This window comes from Cimex lectularius, unplaced genomic scaffold (assembly GCF_000648675.2).
Source record: "Cimex lectularius strain Harlan isolate CLEC.00 unplaced genomic scaffold, Clec_2.1 scaffold71, whole genome shotgun sequence".
In the NCBI taxonomy this organism is placed as follows: Eukaryota; Metazoa; Arthropoda; class Insecta; order Hemiptera; family Cimicidae; genus Cimex; species Cimex lectularius.
Genome location: NW_019392655.1, coordinates 1,320,569 through 1,346,985, shown reverse-complemented (window position 1 = coordinate 1,346,985; position 26,417 = coordinate 1,320,569). Strand labels below are relative to the sequence as shown.

Below are 26,417 nucleotides of genomic sequence, written 5' to 3'. Positions count from 1 at the left end.
ACTTAGAGAAAAATATCTTTTTAGGATAAACACTACTTTCAAAATTTGGATAAATACGGTTTTTTCAATTTCATAAAAGAGTTAATTTTTTTCTTTTGCAAATCGTAACATACATTGTCATTTGTGGATTCATCAAGTCCATTGGATTTTATGAAAAATGGCAAAAACCATTTAAAATCGATTCTTAAAAACATTAGATGTAGAGGATTTCAATTTACTAGTCCTCCCCCCTTTTTTTTAATTTCTCAAAAATTACTCAACCAAGAAAAAATATATCTTTTTAGCATAAATGATAATTTCAAACTGCAATAATTAGTTTTTTCAATTTCTTTAAAAAAAAGTTAAAAAATGGTATTTTTTGAAATGGTAATCTACACTTTCAATTGCAGATTAATTAAAACAATTAAATTTTATGAAAAATTGTGAAAACCATTTGAAAATCGGTTCATAAAAACGTTAGACATACAGGATTTCAACTTACTAGTGTCACCTTAGGTTTTTCAAAAACTCAACCTACAACAAAAAAAATATCTTTTTAGCACAATATTTTCAAATGTTGCAATAAATAATTTTTCAATTTCTTAAAACGTTAAAAAATGGAATTTTTTTCGAATGATAACCCACACTTTCAATTGCGGATTCAAGTCAATTGGATATTTAGAAAAATGGTGAAAACCATTTGGAAATTGGTTCATAAAAACATTAAATATACAGGGTTTCAATTTATTAGTTCCCTCCCTTTTTTTTCAATTTCTCAAAAATTACTAAACCTAGAAAAAAATATATTTTTAACATAAACTACACTTTATTGCAATAGTTTTTCGATTTCTTAAATAAGTTAAAAAAAATTAAAATGGTTTTTTAACAATTAATTAACATTGATATTTTTATGAGGTAGAGAATTCTCTCTTCTTGGAAGTCTGGATCTGTGTAGCTCAAGAACGACTTTCTGTTTCCATAGCGTTTTCCTAGCCATTGTGGGGTAGTTGCATAGGGCATGTTATTTTTCTCTCCTGGACATAATTGACATTGGTCATCTGTGATAGTCCAATGTTTTTAAGCTGGCATTTTACTGGAGCAGTTCCTGTAAACACACCAGTTTTTATTTTCTTTCCCATTTGGTTGTTTTTTCAAGTAGTATTTTGATTGTCTCATACCTGGTTTGCACTCCCAATATTTATTATGTTCTTTAGTTACCCAAGATTCCAGTCCTTGTTAAATGCGGCTATAGTACAACTGTACCAAATTGGAACTACTACATCGTCATTTTCCTCACCATTAATTGATCAATGCAGTCTTTGAAACCAGCGTTAGAATTAGTCAATGGGATTAACAATCTGGTTAATTATCTTTGTCCTTGAATTTAAATTTTCATCGCATTTATATTTCTTCCGCCTTATAAAACAGCTTCCTTTTTAGAAAATGTAAATCCTTCATCTCAACTATAAAAATTATTTTCTGTGCAATGTTTAGGACTGCCTTAGAACATTTTTCACCCATTTGGTAACCATCACATTATCCATATTACATAAAAGTACCAAATAAATAAAGCTATATATTTTGAGGCAGCCAGCCCCCTTTTCAGCATGCAATATTTCTTCACGATACTTTAGCCTAATAAAATACTCTCTGTAATGCATGGCTTTTAAGGATAACATAAAATTAATCAGTCAAAGAAGAAAAACTGAAAATATACAATTAGGAAAATAAAAAGTTTATAATTATTAAACCACCACCATTTTTTAAAGTGTACAAGTACACTGTCAGTCTATCTGGAAATATAGGTTAACTCATTATACCACATTAATAGTTTTACCTTTTTATTTTTACTTTAAGAAATTTGTTTTTATAAAATTAGATTGTGTAGATTTTTTTCAAGTAAATTTAAATAGATTTTTTACTCATTATCAAGTTTATTACATATTTTTTATTGCTTTCATTTTCCCATAAATTTAGTCTTAGAATCAAAACTAATAAACTATTGACAAAATTTGCTAAACAGATGTCCGTCATTTATTAACAGTTAAAATTAAATTTAACAACCCAAAACTGAAATTGTCTGAAACACAGAAGTTCTGAATTGGGAATACTCAAAAAGTAATGTAAAGTAAACTAAAAAAAGTTTAAAATGTGAGTCGAGTGAGAAAATAATTGTATTATGTAATATTTATTTATAGGAAATTTGTAAGAAATTAAAATTTTAATAATTACACAAGTGTTTATTGTTGAAAATATTTTCTACAATTAGCAGGGGGGAGAAAAAGTAGAAAATGTAGTTCAAACAATTTCATAAACTGATAAAAAATAACTTAATATTTAAAAATTGAAAATTTAATATCACATCTATTGTATTAACAGGTCAAGAAAATCAAATTATAAACACAAAAGTATTTCAAGGAAAACGTTTGATGTGAATTGTGGGCTCCTGGGAGAAAATCAACTTTTCTTTGTCGGAGGGTTCTCACCTTCATCTGAGTCTTCGGTGTGTTTTCTGAAAGCGAAACAAGACCAAAATTTCTTTATTTTCTTTGATAAAAAGATGGCAAAATTAATATCTTAAATTTCAAGGGATGTTGGCTCGGGTGTTGTGTTAATATTTTGCAATCAAATTAATACACAGGCAATTTACACTTGACACATATATTAACTGTGTAAAATATCAATAAAGGTTGTTCACAATAATATTGTATACAAACTGAGAGTAGTACAAAACTAATTTAGATTATTTTTATAGAAAGTTGTTTCAAATATTTTATATACGCATGACAGTGTCATTATTATTGTTATCAATTAAATAATAATAATAATATTGGTAGTAATATTATTATCATTATTAGCAGTAATATTAAGTGTTACATAAAATATCCTCGACAGCTGCATTTTTACAGTAACCCAACAAAATTGACCCAGTTTTCATAATGATATTCATTAAAAAATATCACAATTTCAGGTATTTCACATTTCTATTAATCTAAAACACAAAAAGGATAATAAAAATATGCAGGTTTTGATTATTTTTCCACAGCACACTGCGATAAATTCTTTGAAAATTTAATTTCAATTCCAAAATGTTCATTGTGAAGACTACAACTTATAACAAATACATTCACTGAATGGTGTGCCTTCTATAATGAATAAAAAGTAATTTTTGAAGATCCATCTCATTCCCTTAACCTAGCTAATTTTTTTCTTAAAAAAATACATATTTATTTTTGTTTTACCAAAAGGATAGGACTGTTCCATACAAGATACGTTAACATGCGTTACTTTCAATTGCTCTAACATCAGCAAAATACCACCATAACCACACATTTCAGTCTAAGTTGTCCATTCAATGTACATTAATATTAAAAATTCAATAGAAATTCATCAAGTGATAAATGACACATTAAATAGCCTAAGAATTTATTGCACAGCGAGTTTATTGTTTAACAAAAAAAATAAAGTGAAAATGTTTGTTTGGAATATGTTTTCACACCTAGACAATTAGTAAACCATGTTTCTATTCATTATCGCACCCACTCAACTCGGTATAAAAGAAATGGCAAAACATTTTACTACAGCCTCTCACCCTCCCTTATTCGCAGATGATAATTAATTATTTAACCGCAGTCGGTTTATAATTTACAAGCGTATCAAATATCGCAATTTGTGTCACTTTGAGAAGCGTTGTTGCCTTTTATACAATGTTTCTTAGGCCCACATATGAACGTTTTTGACAATAAAACAATTAAAAAATTAGAGGATGCCATGATAAAGTAATAAAATACAGGCTTTTTTAAACTAAAAAATGTGGAAATCCTCCATTTAACTTTAATCAAGACAGTAGGATTTTTTAAATCCATGTATAAAAACATAATTTGTCTTGCAGTCATCCTCTAAATAATCCTGCCTTAAGCCTTACATTCAGTACTAGGCTTATATATTTAAAAAAGAAAAAGAAAATTGATTGTTTACCATCGAGCTTCTGTATTGTGTATTTTACAAGTACATATGACAAAAAATTTACTTATACATAATATATTATTTCATTTTGTTATTATATAAAAAATCTACAAATTGTAAAATATAAAAAAATATCCATCACAGAAAGTCTAAATTGAGATAAAAACTGGACGAATCCATAAAATTCTTTGAACACTTTGTTTTAGAACAAAAAGAAGACACTAGGAAATAAAGACAAATGCAAATATATAATTTTTTTAGTTTAATTTCAGTAGAAATAGATTGGAAACATAATCCATTCCCATTTTTTTTTAAAAAGAATATTATTATGTGATTGGTCACTTGGATTTAAAATAAGCTCTTTACTTTGACTGACATTTTCGCGACTCTTTTTGTCAAAACAAGATGTTTTGAGCAATATAATTAGTAAATAGAAAAATTTGGTTGTTGGAGTTTTTTAATAGCAATAACAATTAAATTAATACTGTACACTTCCATAGTAAATACACTTTTTTCTCATGAAAAAGGGGAAAAACGGAAACAAGGGATAACAAAAAATGATATGGCACAGACAAACATTGATATTTTCCAACAAGAGACTCGTCGAGAAAATTTTCCTTTTGAAATATATAGAAACAATAACTTTATGGTACTTACTTCAAAAGTTTTCATCAATACCATGACGATTCTACATACTAAAGAAATTTGTATCAAACGTGAAAATGTAAACACCTCCTTTTTCTTTGAAAATAAATCATTCAGATATTAAAAGAGGAAAAGGTTATTATGTACATGTACGTTTGTTTGTGTGTTTACACAGGCACACCGTTGTGGTTGTTGTTTGTTTGTGTATGTATTATGTGTGTATAATCAAGGGCTGAAAAAGTCCATTATTATTAATGTATTTACATGATTTCTTTCATATTGACTTTTCATTTATGAGCATTATGATTCTCGACTAATGTACAAATAAATGGCAATGACACTGCCTCCAATGAGGCAAGCACCAAGACCAAGGTTGAAGGGTTTCAATAAAGACCTCTTAACTCTCTGCCAACTCTCGGCCGCTTCCTGCTTCCTTTTCATTTCCGATATAATATCAGATGTCTTCTTGTTCGCTTCAACCCTCTTTCTCTCCCTGAGACCCTCGCCCCTGGAACAGAAGAAATTTATTGCTACAGCTCAAGGACGAAGTCTAAATGAAGAAACATACAAATCATTATAATGCATTGAAGCATCGTTGTTGGAAAGTTCGTTTTCAGGTGTGGGCGTCTCAGGCGTTGGTGGTTCACTCGGGAGTGGCCTGTCTGGAGGTAAAGGTAAGTCATGAGGTGGTGATGGAGGTATTTCTCTTTTGCTGTCACTTCGCGGCGGTGGCAAAGGAGGCGGTTCATCATCTGATTCTGAGTCAGACTCCGATATTGTGTTCTTCCATGCAGACTCCTCTTCAGGTAGACATTCAAACTAATGATGAACATTAAAAGTAAAATAAAATACAATGCATAAAACGCTTGGAAACATTAAATTACTAAAAGCATTCTAAATTATACAAATAATAGAAACATCTACTAATGTGTTTTTATGTGTTTTTGTTTCCTTAATCAATAAACAACCCATTGAGGTAGAGTTAGGTTGCACAAAGAGAATGATTTAATATCTCAAATAATAAACAACCAACAAAAATGAAAATAAATAAAAAATACACAAGTTGATTTTAATAAATAGATTCATCTCAAAATAAAATAAAAAAGAACATGATAACATTGTACATAAAAAGGCCTAACTTCTTTCTGTGATTCCCAATCCATTGTCAGTTCTTCGATTACAGCTAAGTAAGAGAATCGAAGTTGCCCCGGGGTCTGAATCAGGCCCATTCTATCTGATCTCATCTCCAGTAGAAGTTCTTTAATGTTTACATCTTTCTGGCCCAATTTTTTCATCTAGGAACAAATTGAAAAGTTTAAGTTAAAAAAAGTTCAAAATATTCGATCTTAATGCAGGCTTACGAGAATGAGACACGAGTCAACGAGGCAGAAGGTGCCCGACCTTCCGATCCCGGCTGAACAATGGACAACAGGCGGACCTCCACTATCCTCTTCTAGGATTCCGCTCCTCCTGACAAGGCACAAGAACCGTACGAAGCATCGTGCACTTTCGGGAACACCAAAGTCAGGCCACATGGTGTACTGAAAATGTATGACCTCCCTACTTTCCCCTGACTCTAAGTCAGTGAGCCTAATAAAAAAAAAAAATTGTTTACAAAAGGTATATTCTTGTTTTTTTTGTAACATACTCACCTCAGTATAGTTTTAGGATAAGCATTTTTATCATCAAACGAGACGAATGTTACCGAAAGACCGACATCTGTTAATGTTAGTACATTTTCTCCGTGAGCCTTCTCACCTCTGGGCCAATAAAGGTGGCATTTTTTCTTTTCAAGGATTAAAAAAAAATACATTTAAAAAAAATCATTATCTACTGGGTAACAATTAACACAATACTAACAACAAACCTGATTATTTTCTAATATTCTATTTAACATAACAATCCCACGACTTTTTTGCTCCCATACCATAAGCCAAAAATGGCCAACGGTTCGTTGTAAGGGACCCTGAGTTAAAATGTATTTTCTATTTGCTTTTGGAACCTGGAAATCAAACAATACAAATCATTACAAATTTAAAAAAAAAGTTAAAACAAAACAATCAACATATCTTAACAATTATATTTTTTTCTCTTTCAATTATAAATAGTAAGTAGTATACTGGCTTAGGCTATTTCAAAAGCTAAGTCATATTGAAATATTCAAGTATAATTAATTAAACATCTATGCCATTAATAAAAGTGAAATATAATATATAAATGAAGGTAAATGGTAAAAGTGAATGTAGAATTTCAAATAAAATTGTTATAAAAGAGAAGGGACCACGGTGGCCGACTGGTTAAATTGTCTGATGATAATCTTCAAGAAAGGTAGTGGAAAACGAACCAAGAGTCAAAAACGATTTTATGACCGCTAATAGAATTTAGACAGAACAGAACAGAATTTGTTTATTGTAGTACAAGAGGGGTGATGTCAGGCACTTATCATTACAATTTAAAACATAATTTGAATTCAAGATCTTTTTAACATTTTAAAAAACAAAAATATATAAATAAGTGCAACCAAACAAAATAAATTGGATTTAAACAGATATGTAATTACTACTTTTAAATACTACCAATAACTACACGTATCTGTTCAGTTACTCCAGCAATAATAACAACTTCGTTCTGATAATGCAAAGGTTCTCAACCTTAAAACCACTGGAAAAATATAATAAATCATTGGCTCTTTGTTAGTTTTCATCAAAGCATAGTATATTCTCTATAGTTTTATTATTATTATTGTGTGGTGTTTAGTGACCGTTAGTTAATGATTATTTGGAGATCGTGAGATGCGGTCTGGTGTGACGTAGGTTTTTGAAAAACATTTTCTTTATCAAGCCAACGTTTTGATCTTTATTGAGATCATCTTCAGGGCTCAAAGTGTTTGTTTTCCGTGTAGATGTGTCATTCTTCTGTGTCGTGTGTTTGAGCCCTGAAGATGATCTCAATAAAGATCGAAACGTTGGCACGATAAAGAAAATGTTTTTCTCAAACCTATGTCATACCAGACGACTGCATCTCATGATCTCCAAATATTTATTTTTAATGAGGGTATTTCAACTATGACGTTATTTCGACTCTCGGGGTACTAGTGTTTTTGAAAAAAGCCCATTTGTAAATATGTCATATAAGGCCCTGCATTCGAACCTAGGATGTTTACTTTACAGTGATGAGCGCCATGACTACGCCTAAACCATTGTGGCCACTGATACCCCCCTCAGTTTTATAATTAAACTGCGCACATTTACAAATGAAACAGCTTCTTAGAGGACTGTATATTGGACAATCAAAAATAATAAGGTGCAAAAATAATAATATGGTTTGTGTGGTGATTAGTGACCATTAATCGATATTTATTTAGAAATCGTGAGATGCGGTCTGGTGTGATGTAGGTTTCAGAAAAACATTTTCTTTATCGTGCCAACGTTTCAATCTTTATTAAGATCATCTTCAGGGCCTGGGATTTACAAACATTGTTTACATATAACAATTACATTTTGGAAAAGTGGGAAATTAGACTATGTGAAAAATATTTGATGTGTGGAATGTAATGTGATGATGTAGGTATGTTATCTGAGTTTACATGTATCTGTTCTGTAATTGATGCTGTGTTTATCTCGGTTGATATAAATCATTTCTAAGAAATTACATTTATATTTGTTTTGTTCTGTATGTAATATTTTTGGAGTCGAAATTGTGTTGGTGTTCAAAATAGTGGGTCGCGAGTGCTGTAGGATTTTGCTTGGGTTTTTTGCAATCATAGATATGTTGCTTTACTCTCTTGTCCAGATATTGGGATGTAAGACTGATGTAAGTTGCCGGACAGTTTAAACATTAGAAATACTTTGATTGAATATATAAAAAATATATTTTGCATTGTATAAATTCACTTTTCCACATCCAAAATGTAATTGTTATATGTAAACAATGTTTGTAAATCCCAGGCCCTGAAGATGATCTCAATAAAGATCGAAACGCAAGCACGATAAAGAAAATGTTTTTCTGAAAACTACATCACACCAGACCGCATCTCACGATTTCTAAATAAATATAATACGGTTTCTTTAACATGCATGTTACAGACTAAACAAATGTCATTTGTATTGATTTATAATACAAACTAAACAAATGTTATTTGTATTGATTTTATAATAACTTCCATTGTAGAATATTTTTAATGTTTCTAAATTAGCTGGTCTTAACTGAACCAGGAACCTTATTTTCTTAATGGCTAAACTAAAAAAATAAATATTGTACAACAGCTAGATAACAGAAGCCAGGGTTAAATCAGGAGTTAAAGCATCGATGTCTTTTGAGTATATATTGTTCTTCCACCTCTCAACTATATCGTCTTTCCTACTTAAAAGGAATTTTGAATTTGTATAGTAGTAGAAGGATTTACACGCTGAAGAGCAGACAGTTATTCAGGTTGTCGAACCAATTACCACTGATGGACCGGCAGGAATTTGTGCTTTTTAGAGAATATTCAAAAGAGCGTCTCAGAAGAGTATTTCTATTACATTTTAATATTTTCTCCCACCAGTCAGGGGTCCTTGTTACTATTTGGGTGCTTGGTGGAGTTAATCCAAATTCAATTCTGATGGTGATGTAATTGTTTAAAGAAGCGCATTAAAAGTTTGTTGATTTTTCTAGACAACTCAATGCCCACAGCAGAAGGTGATCACTACAATAGAATCAAAAGTTGGGTTTCCATTGCATGGAAATCACTCGTGCAACTGTTTCGTGAAACTCGTCTCGCATTTTGGATACCTAGCTGGAACTGCGAAACTTTCAGGGTGAGGCGAATGGCTGTCGGTTTTTTTAGTGTGCATCAAAGTGTTTTGTGTTGTTTCTCTCTATGTAAATGCACTTATCTCAAGTATTAGAATGAACCATGAGGGCTGCATTAGACTTATCCGAACATATCACCGCTACTGATTTTTGTAGGATGCTAAATATCATCATAACAAGAACTAGAGAGAGAATGTATGAATGGAAATGAGCATCAAAATGGGACAAAAACCAAAAATAAATAAAATAAAAAAAGAAGTATTGCCATGATAGCAAACAACGGTGCGACAATTGGTGTAGTTATAAACGGCATGCTTGTCTTGCGCAAACTGATGGCTTGTTTTACACCTCTAGGCTGTGAAATGTTTCGCCTCAAGGAAATGCTTAACCAGAGACTGTGTTTCTAGTGATTCTCGTGTTTAGTTGGGTGAGTGATTTTTTTGTGCAATGGAAACCCAGCTGAAGAGCTCAACTTTAGTTTTTAATAATTTGCATGTTCCTTGAATGCAATTCCTTTGTTTTTTCCCAAATCTTTCTTGCCTTTCGTAAGAACATTTTTCGTGTCTAGGGCAAAGTGCCCACAATGTTCTCAAATATTTATCTCTGGGTGAAATTCTGAACACCATTATCTTAGTTTTTGATTTAGGCTGTTTATGGTACAGTGTTCAGACAGCACAATAAGCATGCACTGTACTTCAATAAATGAATCAGCAAACACATCATTGTGAACAGAAGGCACACACTTTGTCAAACTTGACCCCTACAATGTGAGATTTCAAAAAGGAAATGAAATAATAGGGGAGGCAGTGATTCCCCTTGCAATATGCCTTGGGTTGTAGGTTCGTCCTTGTTAATTACTTTGTTCTTTACTTTCAGTTAGAAATTTGCTGAAGAGTACAATGACTTGGATCTCCTGGATTATTTTTCCACTGATTGTGTAGCCTTGACAAGAGAACATCATGTCAGATAGTATCAAATGCTTTCCTGAAGGGATTTAGCTATAAATTTCATATCCATTTAATTTATTTAAAAATAAATAAATTTATTATCAACTCATTAAATTGTTTCGTTACTGTTGAAACAAATTTCAGTCCCAATTAGGCATGCAACACAGTGCATTTGTGTTTTGTGCTGGTCGAAATTCAGAACCAAATTTATTCACTTTGGACAGCTAGCATTTGATTATGAAGTACATGCATCGTTTTTGCCTGCTTGACCTTCCAATCGGACTCCCATAGATTTTGTTTTTAACGTATTAGGGAGGATCGAGAGCTAAATGTGGAATTTTTGGTAGTGGTTCAGACCAGAATAATCATTCAGTATCCTAATATTTGTTGCCAGAGATGAAAGTTTACACAAAAATATATAATCAAAACATAGAAAACACAATTGTGAAATTTGTCAATGTCAGTGAAAAAGTAAAAAAACCATGAAGTGATAATAAACAATTGTATTATCGCCACCAGAGAGAGAGGGACATAATTTTGAAAAAGATTTTTAGAATTAGAAATATTTTTTTTAAGGGAACTACTGGAAGTGTAATTGTCTGAAAATTTCAAAATTCAGACTGAAATATTATGGCCACTACATAAAACCAAATGTACAATTTAAAAAAAATTGATCTGTTAATCATACCAAAAAAAAAAAAAATCATGGGATTCAATATTATTTTGTGCACTGTACAATATGCTGGCAATTAAAACAAAAGCTATTTTATTTTTAAATGATTTTTGAGGTTGCTTACACCACGCCGGTCTTCAAAATTTAATTTTTTTTTTTTTAAATACATTATGTGCATTATATAGATAGATACACAGTATCATCAAAGTTGGCTTTTTAATGTGTAATGCATGGTTAAAGTAATCATACTTCTTTGTTTCCTATTAAGTATTACTCAACATGTTTATAGATATTTGAACCCCCACTGTACAATACGAAAGATAAATATTAGTGATAAAAAATCTCCCTGTTATCAATGCAATGACGCATTCTTCAGAGATGTCAGTATTCTTTTGTGCAGTTCATTAAACATGAATTTACCTACTGATCTTCGAACAATTTCACTGGCAATAAATTCTCCCGAAAGTTGATCACATCGTATCTGATGAAAAGGGAGTATTGTGGTAAAATTTAAGTGTTGAAATAATTTTTTTTTTTAATATAAGGTATTGGCTGATATGAAAAAGTTAGTATCGTGATACTTTTTCATTTCAACCAAGACCTTACATAAAAAGAATAATTAATTGAAAGAAATAATTTAGTCATTGGACCACTAAACATAATGGTGTTAAAATAATATAAATTAAATATGAAATTTAATGTTATTGTTTAAATTATTATGTGCCCTATCGGTATTGATAAAAAATATAATAATTGTGTTTTTGTATGGCTCCTCAACATATTAACATTTAAAAAAAAAAGAAATTTAATATAATAAAATATCTGTGCTGGGAAAATATATATGTAAAGTGTTATATATTTAAAAAATCAGGGGTAAGGTGAATATGAAAGAAAGATGAAAACTCAGCACCTTCAGAAAGAAAATGTCTTCATCAGGACTTAAAAAATATTTCAAAAAAATTTACACACCTCAACAAAAATAAACATCTCCTTAGAATAACTATAATATATAATTATAAATTATGGCTCATCGACAATTGAACGAGAATTGTAATGTAGAATGGATGGTTGGCATAGTTAACATTACTGAGATAAACTCATAAATATGTATGAAGCCATAATTTTTAATATTGTAAGTAGATATTTATATTCGTTATAACAAATACACTAAGAGGGAAAAAAATTAGCCACCCTTAATAAAACGATTCCTCAATTATTTCTCTACACCTTGACAGATACCTGAAACCTAACACACACTGTACAATGTAAAGTTAATGATTCTAAAAAATTGTGTGTTAAGAATGCAACGTATTCTTCAAGGAAATAAAAATTAATTTATTTTTCATGTGATGTGACATTGTGTTTGAGAAGTGTACTAACCACAAGTCGACAATAGAAACAAAAGCAATTAGTTATGTTCAGACTATCATTACATGCTGTAAATTCTCACAGAATTAGATTACATCGCACCTGAGCAAATACAAAAAGTAATTATTTAGAAAATTCTTTTTGGTGCATGGTACTAAATGTGCCGAGTTTATATGATGTATACAGGTGGACGAAGCGTTGTTATATTCATAGTAAAAGTGCTATTAAACAAACTATGTCTGTGGAATTTAATGTAAATATCTAAAAATATAACTGCATGATGTTAAATAAATGCGTGTTTATTATGCAAAATGCATTGCATTGTAAAAGTAATCACACACGAATCAATTCTCAGATATTACTCAACACATTAAAAGATATTTGACCCGAACACACACTGTAAGGTATAAAAATACTGTTAATGATAAAACAAATTGTGATAAAAAAAATATTAATAGGATGAAAATACTCGTAAGTTGAGAATTGAATCAAAAGCAATTCTTTGAGTGATTATCTCACAAAAGTCGATTATATGGTGTCTGATTGAAAACCAAAGCAATTATTTTGAAATTTCTCTTTGGCACTTAGCGAAAGTGTTGCAGCTAATTTGCTGTGTACAGGGAGAAAAACATTATGCTCTCAGTCAAAGTAGTAAAAAATGGACTATGTCCATGCAATATCTAAACTTATATCTGCATGGTATAAAAGTAAATAAATTAATTAAAAATTGAAAAAAAGAATAAATAAAAGCAAGTGATTTTTTATGCAATAATTATTGCATTTTAAAAGGTATCACATTTGACTTATACCTCAGATATTACTCAACACATGAAAAAATATTTGAACCCAACGGACACTGCATGTAATAAATACAATGATAAAAAATCTATGATGAATGCCAATGGATGTCAATATTGATTTCAAAAGCTATTATACTCTCTCCAATGATTATAGCTTGCGGTAATTTCTCATGCAAGTCGATTACTTCGTGTTTGACAAGGGCCAACCAGCATGTTGGTGGGATGCAGATTTGGACCACTTTTTTTCTGATTCTACACTCCAAAATATCAGACGTACATTCCACTTCTTGTTAATAGGCCCTGGTTTTGCAAAAAAAAAAACAACAATTATTTTGAATTTTTTTTTAAATATCCTATTTCACCTTTCTACTTGCTCAAAACAACAATGTGAATATATTATTTTACAGCACTGTTTACATAGATTGCAATAAAATATAAATAACATGCAATATAAAACCTGTCAAAGTTTATTAGTAAACAAAAAATATTCTAAAAATCAAATATTTTTCAAGTAGATTTAGTACTAGATTTTTTTGTGAGATTAATATGAAATTTCGTTTTAGCACCACTTTGAGACCCCTCCCCCAAAATATAAATTTTTGTTTGAATTTAAATTTATCAATTTTTTGACCCCTAAAATTTTTCCAATTTTTGAGAAGTTGTTATTGGAATATCTTAATGAAACGGCTATAATTCAAAAGCAATACAAATAATTTAATACCATTTTTAAAAAAAATTCAACATTCAAATTTTTTTGGCAAAATCTATTCACAAGAAGTGGAGAATTGGTATCTGATATTTTGAAGTGTAAAATCACTGAAAAATGTTTGGTCCAAAGTTGGGACTCACCAACCTGGTCGTCCCCTTATGAGTGAAAATCAAAGTAAGAGTTTTGAAAATCCTTTTTGCCAGTTGGCAGTTGAAAAATGTTTCGTATTTGTTGCATACAGTTGGAAAAGCGTTATGTTTACAGTCAAAGAGCTATAAAATAGAAGATATATAGAATTTATTAAATTGCAAGCGCTATCTAAAAATATACATGCAAAGGTATCAGTAAAAAAAAAAAAGTGTTTTATGATTTACGTTCTCAGTCAAAATGCTAAAAATTGCAATGTCCATGGAATTTAATGTAACATCTAAAAATATAACTGCATGGCGTAAAATTAAAAAATAAATAAATAAATAGAGGCGTGTGTTTTTTGATGCTACATGCATTGCTCTTTGGAAGTAATCACAGTTGAATAATTTCTCAGCTATTAGTCAACACATGAAAAGATACCCAACCCACACTGCACGTATAAAGATAAGTTTTAATGATAAAAAAATCTATGTAATGAATGCCAATGGATGTCAATTTTCAGTTTGAAAGTGATTATTCTAAAACTTCTCTTTACCAGTTGGCGGTTGGCAAAAATAAAAGCGTGTTTTTTGATGCTACATGCATTGCACTTTGGAAGTAATCACAGTTGAATAATTCCTCAGCTATTAGTCAACACATGAAAAGATACTTGAACCTAATCCACACTGCTTGTTATAAAGATAAGCTTTAATGTTAAAACAATCTATGTTATGAATGCTAATGGATGTCAATATTCAGTTTGAAAGTGATTATTCTAAAACTTCTCTTTACCAGTTGGCGGTTGGCAAAAATAAAAGCGTGTTTTTTGATGCTACAAGCATTGCACTTTGGAAGTAATCACAGTTGAATAATTCCTCAGCTATTAGTCAACACATGAAAAGATACCCAACCCACACTGCTCGTTATAAAGATAAGTTTTAATGATAAAAAAATCTATGTAATGAATGCTAATGGATGTCAATTTTCAGTTTGAAAGTGATTATTCTGAAATTTTCTTTACCAGTTGAGAGTTGACAATTGTGTCGTGTTTGTGTACAAGTGGAAAAGTGTTATGTTTACAGTTGAAGTGCTATAAAATAAATAAGATCTACAAAATTTATTAATGGGCACACAGTATGTAAAAATATACAAATAAAGTATCAAGAAAAAAAGTATACAAAATGATGAATGGTGGAGTGAGTGTGTTGTTCAATCTTTTTAAAATGATTACAATTGTTTTAAGATTTATGTTCTCAGTTAAAGTGCGAAAAACTGCAGTAAGTCCATGGCGTTGAATGTAACATCTACAACTATAACTACATTGCATAAAATTTACAAAAAACAAGAATAAATAAAGGCGTGTTTTTCACGTGCATTGCACTTTCGAAGTAATCACATAAGAGAAAAAACTGCAGTTGACAAATGTGTCGTGTTTATAGGTGTAAAAGTGTTATGTTTACAGTTAATTGCTATAAAATGAACAAGAAAAAAAAAAGATATCAGAAAAAAAAAAACAAGTTTTTTGATGGAATAAGTAATACATATGATATTTAAACCCAATGCACACTGCATGTTATAAAGATAAACGTTAATGTTAAAAAAAAATCTATGTAATGAATGCCAATGGATGTCAATATTCAGTTTGAAAGTGATTATTCTGAAAATTCTCTTTGCCAGTTGGCAGTTGACAAATGTGTCATGTTTATTTGTCACATACAGGTGGAAAAGTGTTAAGTTTACAGTTTAAGTGCTATAAAATAAATAAGATCTACAAAATTAAATGCAGTAAGTCCATGGAGTTTAATGTAGCATCTAAAAATATAACTGCATGGTGTAAAATTTAATATAAAAAAAGAATAACCAAAGGCACGTGTTTTTTGATGCAACATGCATTGCATTTTAGAAGTAATCGCAGTTGAATGATTGCTTGGCTATTAGTCAACGCATGAAAAGATATTTGAACCGTTATAGAAATATGTAAATGATAAAGAAAAAACTATGTAATGAATGCCAATAGATGTCAATATTCAGTTCTAAAGTGATTATTCTGAACATTCTCTTTACCAGTTGGCAGTTGACAAATGTGTCGTGTTTATGTGTCACGTACAGGTGGAAAAGCTTTACGTTTACAAAGTGCTATAAAATAAATAAAATCTACAAAATTTATTAAATGGCGTGCCCTATGTAAAAATTATATGTAAGTTATCAGTAAAAAAAAATTGTTTTATGATTTATGTTCTCAGTCAAAGTGCAAAAAATTAAAGAAGTCCATGGAGTTTAATGTAACATCTAAAAATATGGCGTGGGTTTTTTGATGCAATGTGCACTTAGGAAGTAATCACAGTTGAATAATTCCTCAGCTATTAGTCAACACATGAAAAGATATTTGAACCCAACCCACATTGCATGTTATAAAGATAAATGTAAATGATTAAAAAAAAACTGTTACGAATGCCAATGGATGTCAATATTCAATTGAAAAGCGATTATTTTGAAAATACTCTTTGCCAACCACTTGACAGTTGTCGAGTTGTCTCGTCGAGGCGGAAGTGGCGTTGTTATAAGATTCCAGTGTCATAAGTTGAGAACGTCCGCGTTCGACGATGACATCGGACGACAGATATCGGAAGATTTTTTTTTAATAGTTTGTTTTTATCTGGGCGGGCCTGACGTTAAGAAAATTCCTGGGAGCGCGCGATAACATTGAGGATCGATCAGATTTACGGCCTTAGTCGGCCGACGCCGTCCCTCTCTCTTAAATGTCAAAAGCCTTCGACCAAATCAAATCGAACGTCGGCCTGGATCGTCGGCAAAATGTGCGGGCGGTACTCACTTTAACTAAATTGGCGTTGATATAATCGCATGTCCCCCTCTGCAAAACGATCCTCGAGTGGTCGTACGGATTGACGTCCCGGTATCTGTTGAACGCCGCATTCTTTTTCTTTATCGCCGCAGACGTGGAAAAGTCGTACTTAGAGCTTTCCACTTTTATCTCCTACAAAAACGGGCAATTTCCCTTATGAGACACAAGACAAAAATTGATTTGTAAGAATAAGACAAAAAAGCAGAACTGCTGTTCTTTATTGTGGAATGCGGAAAGTCAAATGATACGGCCACACGGCATTCCGGGAAAGGCGCAATGAGTCAAATAAATACCAGATACAACTGAATCCATCCATCGCTTCGGTCGATTTCGTTAAACTCGTTTTCCACGTTTGTCTTCGGATTGTCAGTTCCCATTTAAATCGAATCGTTTCCCTGGAAAAGTGCACGACACTCCACGTGTTGGGGGCGATCGCGTCGTCTCGGCTCCTCAGAGGCAACGGTCACTGGGCGGAATAAAAAACGGGATCGACTTCGAAGAAAGGAAACGACAAACAAAACAGCGCGACTGGCAGACGATCCGAGTCTCTGACTTTGGCTCTGGGCAGGGGAGACGGGGGATCGACGACTGGTTGACTCCGACTGGAGAGAGGTCGGCACTGGCGGCGATACATCGATCGCGACAAGGCCCGGCCCACACTCGATTTTCGCGAATCCGCCATCCTCGACGGTCGAAAACTCAAAATCGGCCAAAAACTATCTGGATGGCCAAACTACCGGAGGATTAACGGTCGACACGAAAAAAAAACTTTCAGAACTAACATCAAAAACTATTTTCTATAATAATCGATTGAATTGACAGGATAGGTGATTACGTCGAACTTCTGACAAGCGTTCTCTACCTCAAATGTCACACATAAATTCAGACAATTCGTCCCGAAATAAAATGAAAAATAATCTCAAATTAATAAAAGTTTCCTATGTCGTTCCCAAGCCACTCATCTCTAAATACCCAGGGATAATTAATTAATCTGGACCCCTCACCACCATCACTTAATAAACCCAGTAAAATACCACTAATAGACCACAAGAAGAACTCTAGAAAAAATCTGGCAGACTAAAACCGAAAATGTCTCCTTGGCTGTATATGACAGTAAGAACCCAAAAATCCCATCGCTCACTAATCAGATGGACCAAAGCTCAATAAAACCAAGCAATTCAAACATTGGCAGCATGCAAAGATTTTCAAATCTATGTATCACAGGCAATGAAAAAACCCCACAACAACAATGTGCAACAGATTTCATTAGTACATTATTTTTAAAATGAGGGTGTTTCTGAAGACAGTTATGTCTTTACTGGTGGTTATATTAGCGAAGATGGGCAAACCCAGTCATCTTAAGATGGATGAAGATAGACCTTATGACTTTGGTGTTTGGAGGATTTGAAGCATGTTTTAGTTTGATTTATGAATTGTATTGGCTGAACATAATTTACAAGTGGGAAGGAAAAATATAAATTTAAGCCGCCAATAATTTGCTTGAATGTTTCTTCTCGCATAAAAATGTTTGATGATCTGCTGATCCCATAAAAATGTGGATTGAGGCCTCATTGATGTGGTTATACAGGAGAATCAGGACATTTCCCAAGTTAATATATTTTTAATTATGATTACAATAGTAGAGTCAGGCAGGTCCAGCCATATTAAGATGGATAAAGATAGACATCATGACTTTGGAATTTGGAGGATTTGAGTCATTTTTTCCTATGTTGTTGTGCTGGAATGGGAAGGAAAAATGTTAATTTAAACCACCAATAATGTTAGTTCATTCTTTCTTCTTGCATAAAGAAGCTTGAAGCTCTGCTGGCCTCTTAGAAATGTGCATTGAGTCCTCATTAATTCATTATTTGTAGAATGAGGGTGTTTCTGATGTTAATTACATCTTTAAGGTGTTTTTTCATCTATTTGTCGACATTTTAATTGTGCTGGCGTGATCATAATAAGTGAGTAGGAAAAATGTTAATTTAAGCCACTAATAATGTTGGTCAATTGTTTCTTCTTGCATAGAGAAGAATCTTCATAAATACATTATTTGTAGAATGAGGGTTTTCTTAAATTAATTACATCTTTACTGATGGTTATGTTAGCAGAGACGGGCAGACCCAGTCAACTTAAGATGGATAAAGATCTTATGACTTTGGTGTTTGGAGGATTAGAGGCATGTTTTAGCATACATTTGTCTATGTACTGGCTGAACATAATTACAATTAGGAAGGAAAAATGTTAATTCAAGCCACCAACAATGTTGGCTGATTGTTTATTTTTGCATAGTAAAGCTTGAAGATCTACTGGCCTCTTAGACATATGCATTGAGTCCTCGTTAATACATTATTTATACTTTGATGGTGTTTCTTAACTTAATTCCATCTTTACTGATGGCTATATTAGCGTTGATGGGCAGACCCAGTCATCTTAAGATGAATAAAGATAGACATCATGACTTAGGAGTTTGGAGGATTTGACATGTGTTTTAGCATACATTTGTCTATATTTGAATTGTACTGGCTGAACATAATTTACAATTTAGAAGGAAAATTTTTTATTTAAACCATCAATAATGTTGGTCCATTGTTTCTTCTTGCATAGAGAAACTTGAAGATCTGCTGGCTTCTTAGAAATGTGCATTGAAACTTCGTTAATACATTATTTGTAGAAAGCATTTTTTAAAAAGTTAATTACATCTTTACTGATGGTTATATTAGCGGAGACGGGCTGGCCTAGTCATCTTTATTTGAATAAGATAGATCTTATGACTTTGATGTTTGGAGGATGAGGCGTTTTTTTCGTTTGTCGACGATTTAATTGTGCTGGAATGGGAAGGAAATTGAACATTTAACGCACTAATAATGATGGATCATTGTTTCTTCTTGGATAGAAAAGAATAAGATCTGCTGCTCTTTTAGAAATGTATATTGAGGCCCCCTTAGTATGTTATTTATAGGATCGGGACGTTTTTGAAGTTAATTATATTTTTATTGACGATTATTTAGCGTAGACGAGCAGTCCTAGTGATTTTACGACGGAGAAGTGTAGACCTCATGACTGCGTTGTTTGGAGGATTTGCGTAGTGTTTTTGCGTTGGATTTCCGTCCGTGGGAGTGGGTTGCTTGGCGTTGCCCATTTTTCTCCCTTCTGAAGGCCAACCTGCGGACTGGAGGGTTGTGTCACCGGCCCTCTGTTTATTTTCTCTTTCGAAAATTCATAAAGAGATTCACTTTCCGAATCGGCCACCGGCACGGTTTTAATTCGAGAGTAAGGATGACACATTTATTTTTCACGTCTGCCAGCCGTTGATCCGCCCGGGGCTCGGCCGGGCCCGCAGCCCGATTTAGGTCTTCTGTAACCTTTTCAAAACAAAACACATTTTCGACCCCGAAGGAGGTTAACGCGTTGGTAATATTTTTCTGTTGAAAATCGTGAGTTATTCTGTGATTGATGATTGAGCGGGGCTCGGCCCGTCGAAGCGAGTGAGAAAGCTCAACGGCCGCTGTGAGTCGACGACGACCGGAGTTCAAGCCGCTTCAACGGCCGCACGGCCTTTTCCGCACTTTTCCCGTCTCATCCGGGCAGCGGTTATCCCGGGCCGCGAACTTGAGATGGTCGGATTATTTTGAATTTGGATAAAAAAAAAGGCGAATCGGACTTGAATAAATTTGGGTAAGCGATTTTCTATTGAACTTCTGGGCGGACTTAAAACCGGCCAACGCCCGAACTTTAAAAAAAAAAACAATTTTCGACCCATTTCCACGCGTTAACCGTGGATACGCCAAATCTTGAAAACTTTTCCAACCTTTTCTTTCTTCGCGACGAACAAGTTTCGGCCTTTTGTACATTCAACCGACTCAGTTCGACAATTGTCTCGGAAAAATAAAAAGCGTCCTACAAAAAAAAAAAAAAAAAAACGAAAAATAAAACGTTTTCCATCCGAAATGAGAATTTCCTCTCACGTCCCGTGTTTATAATCGGGCCGGGTCAAACGGCAATTCAGTAAACACATTTATTTATTTTTTGTTTCATTCTCTCTATTTACTTTTATCACTTTTTTCACGGCTCACTTGGGATTTCACGTTTACAGCATGGCGAAGCAGGTGCAGAGCGGGTTAGCAAACGGGACTGAAGGCCTCGTATGCTTTGTATGCGATGTCGGAGTCATCGGAAGGTATTACCTCCTTGCCAACTGCAGGACGCAGACTTCGAAAGTGAGGCTTATAGAAAAACTAGGCCATCTTGTTGGCGACGAGTGAGTATCACCTAACAACAGTACTCATTTCATATTTATGTACTTTCAAGTGACAATTTCACATTGATTTATCCCTGCTGCTTGGTGGACGATGGTATGGTATGAGGATACTAGGAAGCATGGTTTGTGCTCCCCAGGCACTGCAGCCTTCTGGCTTGTACCTTCCTAGTTCTTAGTTCAGTGCAATAGACAATCCTTCTCCTTAGAAGTATCAGATCATTGACTGTCGCTGCTACAATTTCATTCCCTAGATTTTTTTGTTAGGTGTTGTTAGGTTAAATCTCCATTGAGCTGTTGTTTCGCATACGAAGATGATATGGGTGGCTGTTTCCTCCTCCTCATACAGTCTACAGATGGATCATCATTGTGTATATATTATGTAATGTTTTCTCAGATGCCAGTGACTGGTTAGTAGTCCTACCACTCCTTTGAGTCTAGCCCTCTCCAATTGCAGCAGTGATTTTGCCAGTCTTGGTGGAATAATTTATTCCTGAATCTTAAGCCTAGTACGCATTGGAATTCTTTGTTCGGACTTTCTGTCGCAGACTCTTGAATTCATCGCAGACTCTTGCCATGTGTATGCAAATTGTGTCTGCATCTCGTCTGCTCGGGGATTGCATTATTACATTACATATCTCTATAGAGTAAAACAAGAGCTAACAAAAAGCCACCAAGTTGGTGGATTTGGATATTCAAGGATCATGTTATAAGCATGGGCACGATCTTGACATTGAGATTGGAAGACAGAATCGAATTCCAAAATTTTGTTCGGATGAGTCCAATCGACTTCAAATGTCATTTGGAAATGGTTGGACCACACATTTGGAAAAAGGATACAAATTTTATGGTGCCAGTTTCTGCTACCAATAGGCTAGCAATCGCTCTTCGTTTCTTCACAAGTCACTCATATGCAAGCCTAACTTCATATTTTTGCGCTAACACAGCTACAGTGTCAGCTTTCTTTCCTCTGAGGAAACATCCCACAAACATCGCTGCATTTGCAGACTTCAATCGACTGTAAAGTGGAATCCACATTTTAACGAAAGTGGAAAAGTAAAATAAACATTGCGTGAGAGTGGTTGAGAGGTCCACTTGGTTTGATTCACGTTCACACTGACTCAATGTTTCCCAACAAGTAAAGAATCCCATTTAAGATGGGATTCAAAAAATAATAAAACGCAACACACCATATTCAAGATTTATTGTCGCGCAGCGTCCTGGACCCAAGAAAATAAATCCCAGATGCAGCTCTGTGATAAAGAATCCGAACAAAGAATCCCAGTGCGTACTAGGCTTTACTCGTAATGCGAAACACTCGTTAAGCGAAAAAAAAATTTCCATTAAAAAACAAAAAAATTACAAGAAAGTTGTCTAAAGACATTTGTTTTTGCCTACGCGAAAATTTATCGTTAAATAAATTTGTAGCACGCATAACTACTGCCATGTTAGGATGATGCTTCTCAACATACGATTCAACAGTTTCCCATGCTTTCAGCATCTTCGTTATTTTACTGGAAGGTTGTTGGTGTGCTGAGGCTGTTATCTCCTCCTCCCCTGACAAATTTTCTCCATAACTTCTTGCTGTAACACAGAATGCAGCTCCATAAGCTGTTCGGTGGTCAGTACCTGGCTACGCTCTTCCATTAGTTCATCGATGTTTTTGCTATTCACCTCTAGACCCATAATCTTGGCCAGAGACACAATCTCGTCGATTAGAGACTTCGCAGCCTTGGAGTCACGTTCGTCATCGCTACCTTGGCAAAGCTTCTTCCATGCAGAAACAAGAGTTCTTTTGGTGACCCCCTCCTATGCCTTGTCAATCATCTTGAGGCAGGCAATGATGTGAAAGTGGTCTTTCCAAGACTCTGAGAGTGAGATTGGTTCTTTCAGTTACCTCAAAATAATGCTCGAAGAGAGCCCTTAAAAAAAACAAAGAACACAATAATGTGTCTGAATACAACTTTCACAAGCGACAGTAAAATACTAGCTGAACGAGCATTAAACACAGATTGAAAGCCGAGATGCAGGCAGGATCCTTGTCACGCATTCTGTGAAATATAGCTCCTTAAAGGAGTAATTTTTTTTTTACATTTTGTTTTGCTCATTATGCAAATCACTCATTATGGAAGGTGCTCGTTAAGCGTGGTTTCACTGTATAGGTTCGGGGCCTATGGTTCTTGCAGATCCTCCTCTGGCTAGTCTGTCTGCTTTCTCATTACCCAAAATTCCTCTGTGCCCTGGCACCCACAGTGGATCATAGTTTTTATTTTATTTTTGTTATTAAATCATCTACCCACTTCCAAACATGATTGCGGGCTACAAATACATATAGCATTTTCAGGTCGAATGAAACTCTTTGCTTTAATTGAAACTTTTTTCGCTTTAATTGAACCTTTTTTCTTATTAATTGAAACCTGAGATTTTGTGAGGGTTGTTGAAATTAAAAAAAGAAAAAATACTGTTTATTTGTCAACATGCTTGGAATTTCTTTTCCAAGAGATTGTCTCTATGTTTCCCTCAGTTGTCCAATCTTGCATTGTCCTTGCGGGTTCAACTCTAGAGCGAGCACTTTTCTAGATGGCGTTGTCCTTTTTTCCCAGTGTTCGTCCTATCCATTTCCTGTTTTTTATCTATCTGTCAAAAACCTTGAGATCATCTTTGATCAAACCCTATCTTGTAGAAACCCCACATTTCCAAAATCTTGTTATAAGCCAACTCTTCCCAATCAGTACCCGCAAATCCCGTCTTCTCCCTCGAGCTTTCCCATTTCGATTAGGGTTGTTTGCCCTACAGTGGACTCACCAGCAAGCTTGTTAATGAACTCATGAGGCTTTTTAGTTGATAATGATAATTTATTGTAATTTGGTTTGGCCCCACACCTACTTCCATTCTCACCAGATGCACAACATTACCTCTGGTGGCAGTCCAGAATGAATTAAAGTTTTATCTATTATTTGACCAATTAACATCTTTCAATTAATTAATATTTATGAAAGGTATTGGTCGAGCGGGATTCAAACCCACGATCTTTGGTTAAATACGCCGCTGCTCTACCACTTGAGCTATCGTGGCTTCGATCTACTTGGACACCAACTTCAGCCATTCGAATTTTCCCTCCTTTTTGCCATTTTTCAAATGTCGTGTAATCTATTTGATTCTCGGCGACAAATAAAATGGCTACAGAGAGCTTTCATGAAGATATACTTAAGTTTAATTATTAAATCTATTACAGTCCGTTGTCCAATTGACCAATTAACATTTTTCAATTAATTAATATTTATGAAAGGTATTAGTAGAGATAAAAAAGTCAGTGTCTTTCACACTGTTTTTCAATAGATTACGTGGCATTTGAAAATGGCAAAAAGGAGGGAAAATTCGAACGGTTGTAGGTTGAGATGGGAAGTTGGTGTCTGACTGGATCGAAGTCACGATAGCTCAAGTTGTAGAGCAGCGGTGTATTTAGCCAAAGGTCGTGGGTTCGAATCCCGCTCGTTACACTAAATTTTTTATTTCGAACAATACCTTTCATAAATATTAATTTTTCTATTAATTGAGTTGTCCAGAGCTCATAATAAGAAAACATTTGCAGAGCCAGCCAACATCCAACAATTTCTGGTGTGTCTGACATGTGGGAGTGAATGTGATCCCGGAAGAAATTGCCGGATTTAAGTAACTTCACAGTGAGTCAACTTGACTGTCGAATTGACAAATGTGCGAAATGTTCACTCTTGGAATGATGTTAATGCTTTTGAGCTCATCATTTAGTCAATCGACTTCTTCGGCAGTTTCAAACTGTATCACTTCCAAACATTGAAACCTCAACGATGAAGTTGTACATGTTTTAGTGTTATTATTCAAACTCATGATGCCACTGTGGCATCATCTACTGTGAACGTGTTAAAGGAATTGATTGAAAATCCACTTTGAAAATTTTTACTTTTGAATAATATACTTTATTTGTAGTATATGATGATAAGGTAATATTTTATATTTCAGTTATATGGTTGTTATATCACAAGATGATATTATTTGTCGAGGGTGTGCGACAATGATCAACTCGTTAGATAGGCTTGAAAAAGAGCTTGGTTCGTTGAGGTCAATGGTGCTTAGATATTTGGAAAAGAAATACGACTTAGAAGAAGGTGAACTGGTTAATACGAGGTCTAATCCAAATGTAGGAAAGGGCAAAGGTAATTCTCCTTTTTCTTTTAGCTTGTCCATTATTTACAAAAAATTGATTTTGTTATAGAAGGAAAGGCAGATATTTTATCCACAGATTTCCAGGTACATAATTATGAAGGGATGATTTATGTTTGCAATAAGGAATAAAAAGTAATGCCTTTTTTTTTATATTATAGTCCAGGAAAAGAAAAGCGATTAGTGGTGAAGTAGATCCAGATCAGTTAAAGGACACGAAAGATGTGACATGGCTTCAATGTGATCGGTGTAAATACACAACACATTACAATGCTTATATGGTACATCATGTAAGAGGACACTCAAAAGAAAAGTCAGTGCCAACAAGTCAAGCGAATCAGGTCAGCACTCAGCAGTCTGTCGAAGAAAAACAGAACGGAACTGAAAAACAGATAGTCAGGATGCAGGCTCTGGACGAGCAGCCCAGCAGCGTGGCCGTCGAGCCTGAAGAGAAAAAGGACTCCATGGTGTCAGAGGGTGCTGAGACAGTGGAAATGATCGCCGCTGAAATAGGACAGGAGTTTGCCGACGAATCTGCGGTGAATTCGGTCGAGCCCCAGATGCTTCAGATGACTGTGGGAGGAGAGACTAAACAGATGACACTACAGGCTGTCGAAGGCGAAGACGGTGCCAACACACTGTGCATGGTCGACGAAAACGGTATAATTCTACAGAAAGTGGAGCAAGCGGAAGATGGGACGCTTTATGTTCAGATGCCAGACAACTCAGACCCGACTAAACAAGTGCTTTCAGTAGCCGAGGACGGAAGTGTTCACATGGTCGAAGTGCTTTGGGATGAAATGGTAAATGCAGATGAAGGGGAAGGACACAGCATGGTGTCGTTTTAGTAGACTGAAAGCTTTGGCAAGACATGATTTTTAAGTTCATAGAAATTTAGACTATTCTTTTGTAAAATTTTATTTATGTATTCAAAAACAACCAATTTAACATTTTGGTGTTAAAAAAATAAATTGTGACGTATTTATTGCACATCTCCCCTGCCTTTTGTACATCTCTTCTGCTTATATTGTCAAACCAAACTTTCAATGATTGAATGTTAAATTGAGAGCCAGAAGACATTGTTTA

At 33.9% G+C, this 26,417-nt stretch overlaps 2 protein-coding genes across 7 annotated transcripts; one reads left to right on the top strand and one right to left on the bottom strand.

The window, feature by feature from the left end:
- Positions 1-785: 785 nt before the first annotated feature.
- Positions 786-17,497, bottom strand: LOC106668240 (tyrosine-protein phosphatase non-receptor type 2-like). 4 transcript variants are annotated; one of them, XR_002909802.1, is made up of 10 exons: positions 17,167-17,497; positions 16,844-17,005; positions 6,458-6,592; positions 6,243-6,376; positions 5,952-6,180; positions 5,730-5,885; positions 5,159-5,409; positions 4,985-5,098; positions 1,158-2,491; positions 786-1,084 (listed from the first exon to the last, which is right to left on the bottom strand). XR_002909802.1 is itself a non-coding variant. In XM_014396788.2 (9 exons), exons 1-9 carry the CDS (start codon positions 17,248-17,250, stop codon positions 2,437-2,439), a joined length of 1,320 nt encoding a protein of 439 aa, XP_014252274.1. In that variant the 5' UTR covers positions 17,251-17,497; the 3' UTR covers positions 786-2,436. The 4 variants fall into 4 exon arrangements, 3 of the variants coding, with proteins under 3 accessions (XP_014252274.1, XP_014252273.1, XP_014252276.1); XM_014396788.2 differs by having other exon boundaries at positions 786-2,491; XM_014396787.2 differs by lacking the exons at positions 786-1,084; positions 1,158-2,491 and having other exon boundaries at positions 2,625-5,098.
- Positions 15,119-26,417, top strand: LOC106668241. Of its 3 annotated transcripts, none has more exons than XM_024224608.1 (5): positions 15,119-15,144; positions 20,970-21,134; positions 25,131-25,324; positions 25,384-25,418; positions 25,493-26,417. In XM_024224608.1, the coding sequence occupies exons 1-5, from the start codon at positions 15,134-15,136 to the stop codon at positions 26,177-26,179; spliced, it is 1,092 nt and encodes a 363-aa protein (XP_024080376.1). In that variant the 5' UTR covers positions 15,119-15,133; the 3' UTR covers positions 26,180-26,417. The 3 variants fall into 3 exon arrangements, with proteins under 3 accessions (XP_024080376.1, XP_014252278.1, XP_014252277.1); XM_014396792.2 differs by lacking the exon at positions 15,119-15,144 and adding an exon at positions 19,712-20,146; XM_014396791.2 differs by lacking the exon at positions 15,119-15,144 and adding an exon at positions 20,211-20,551.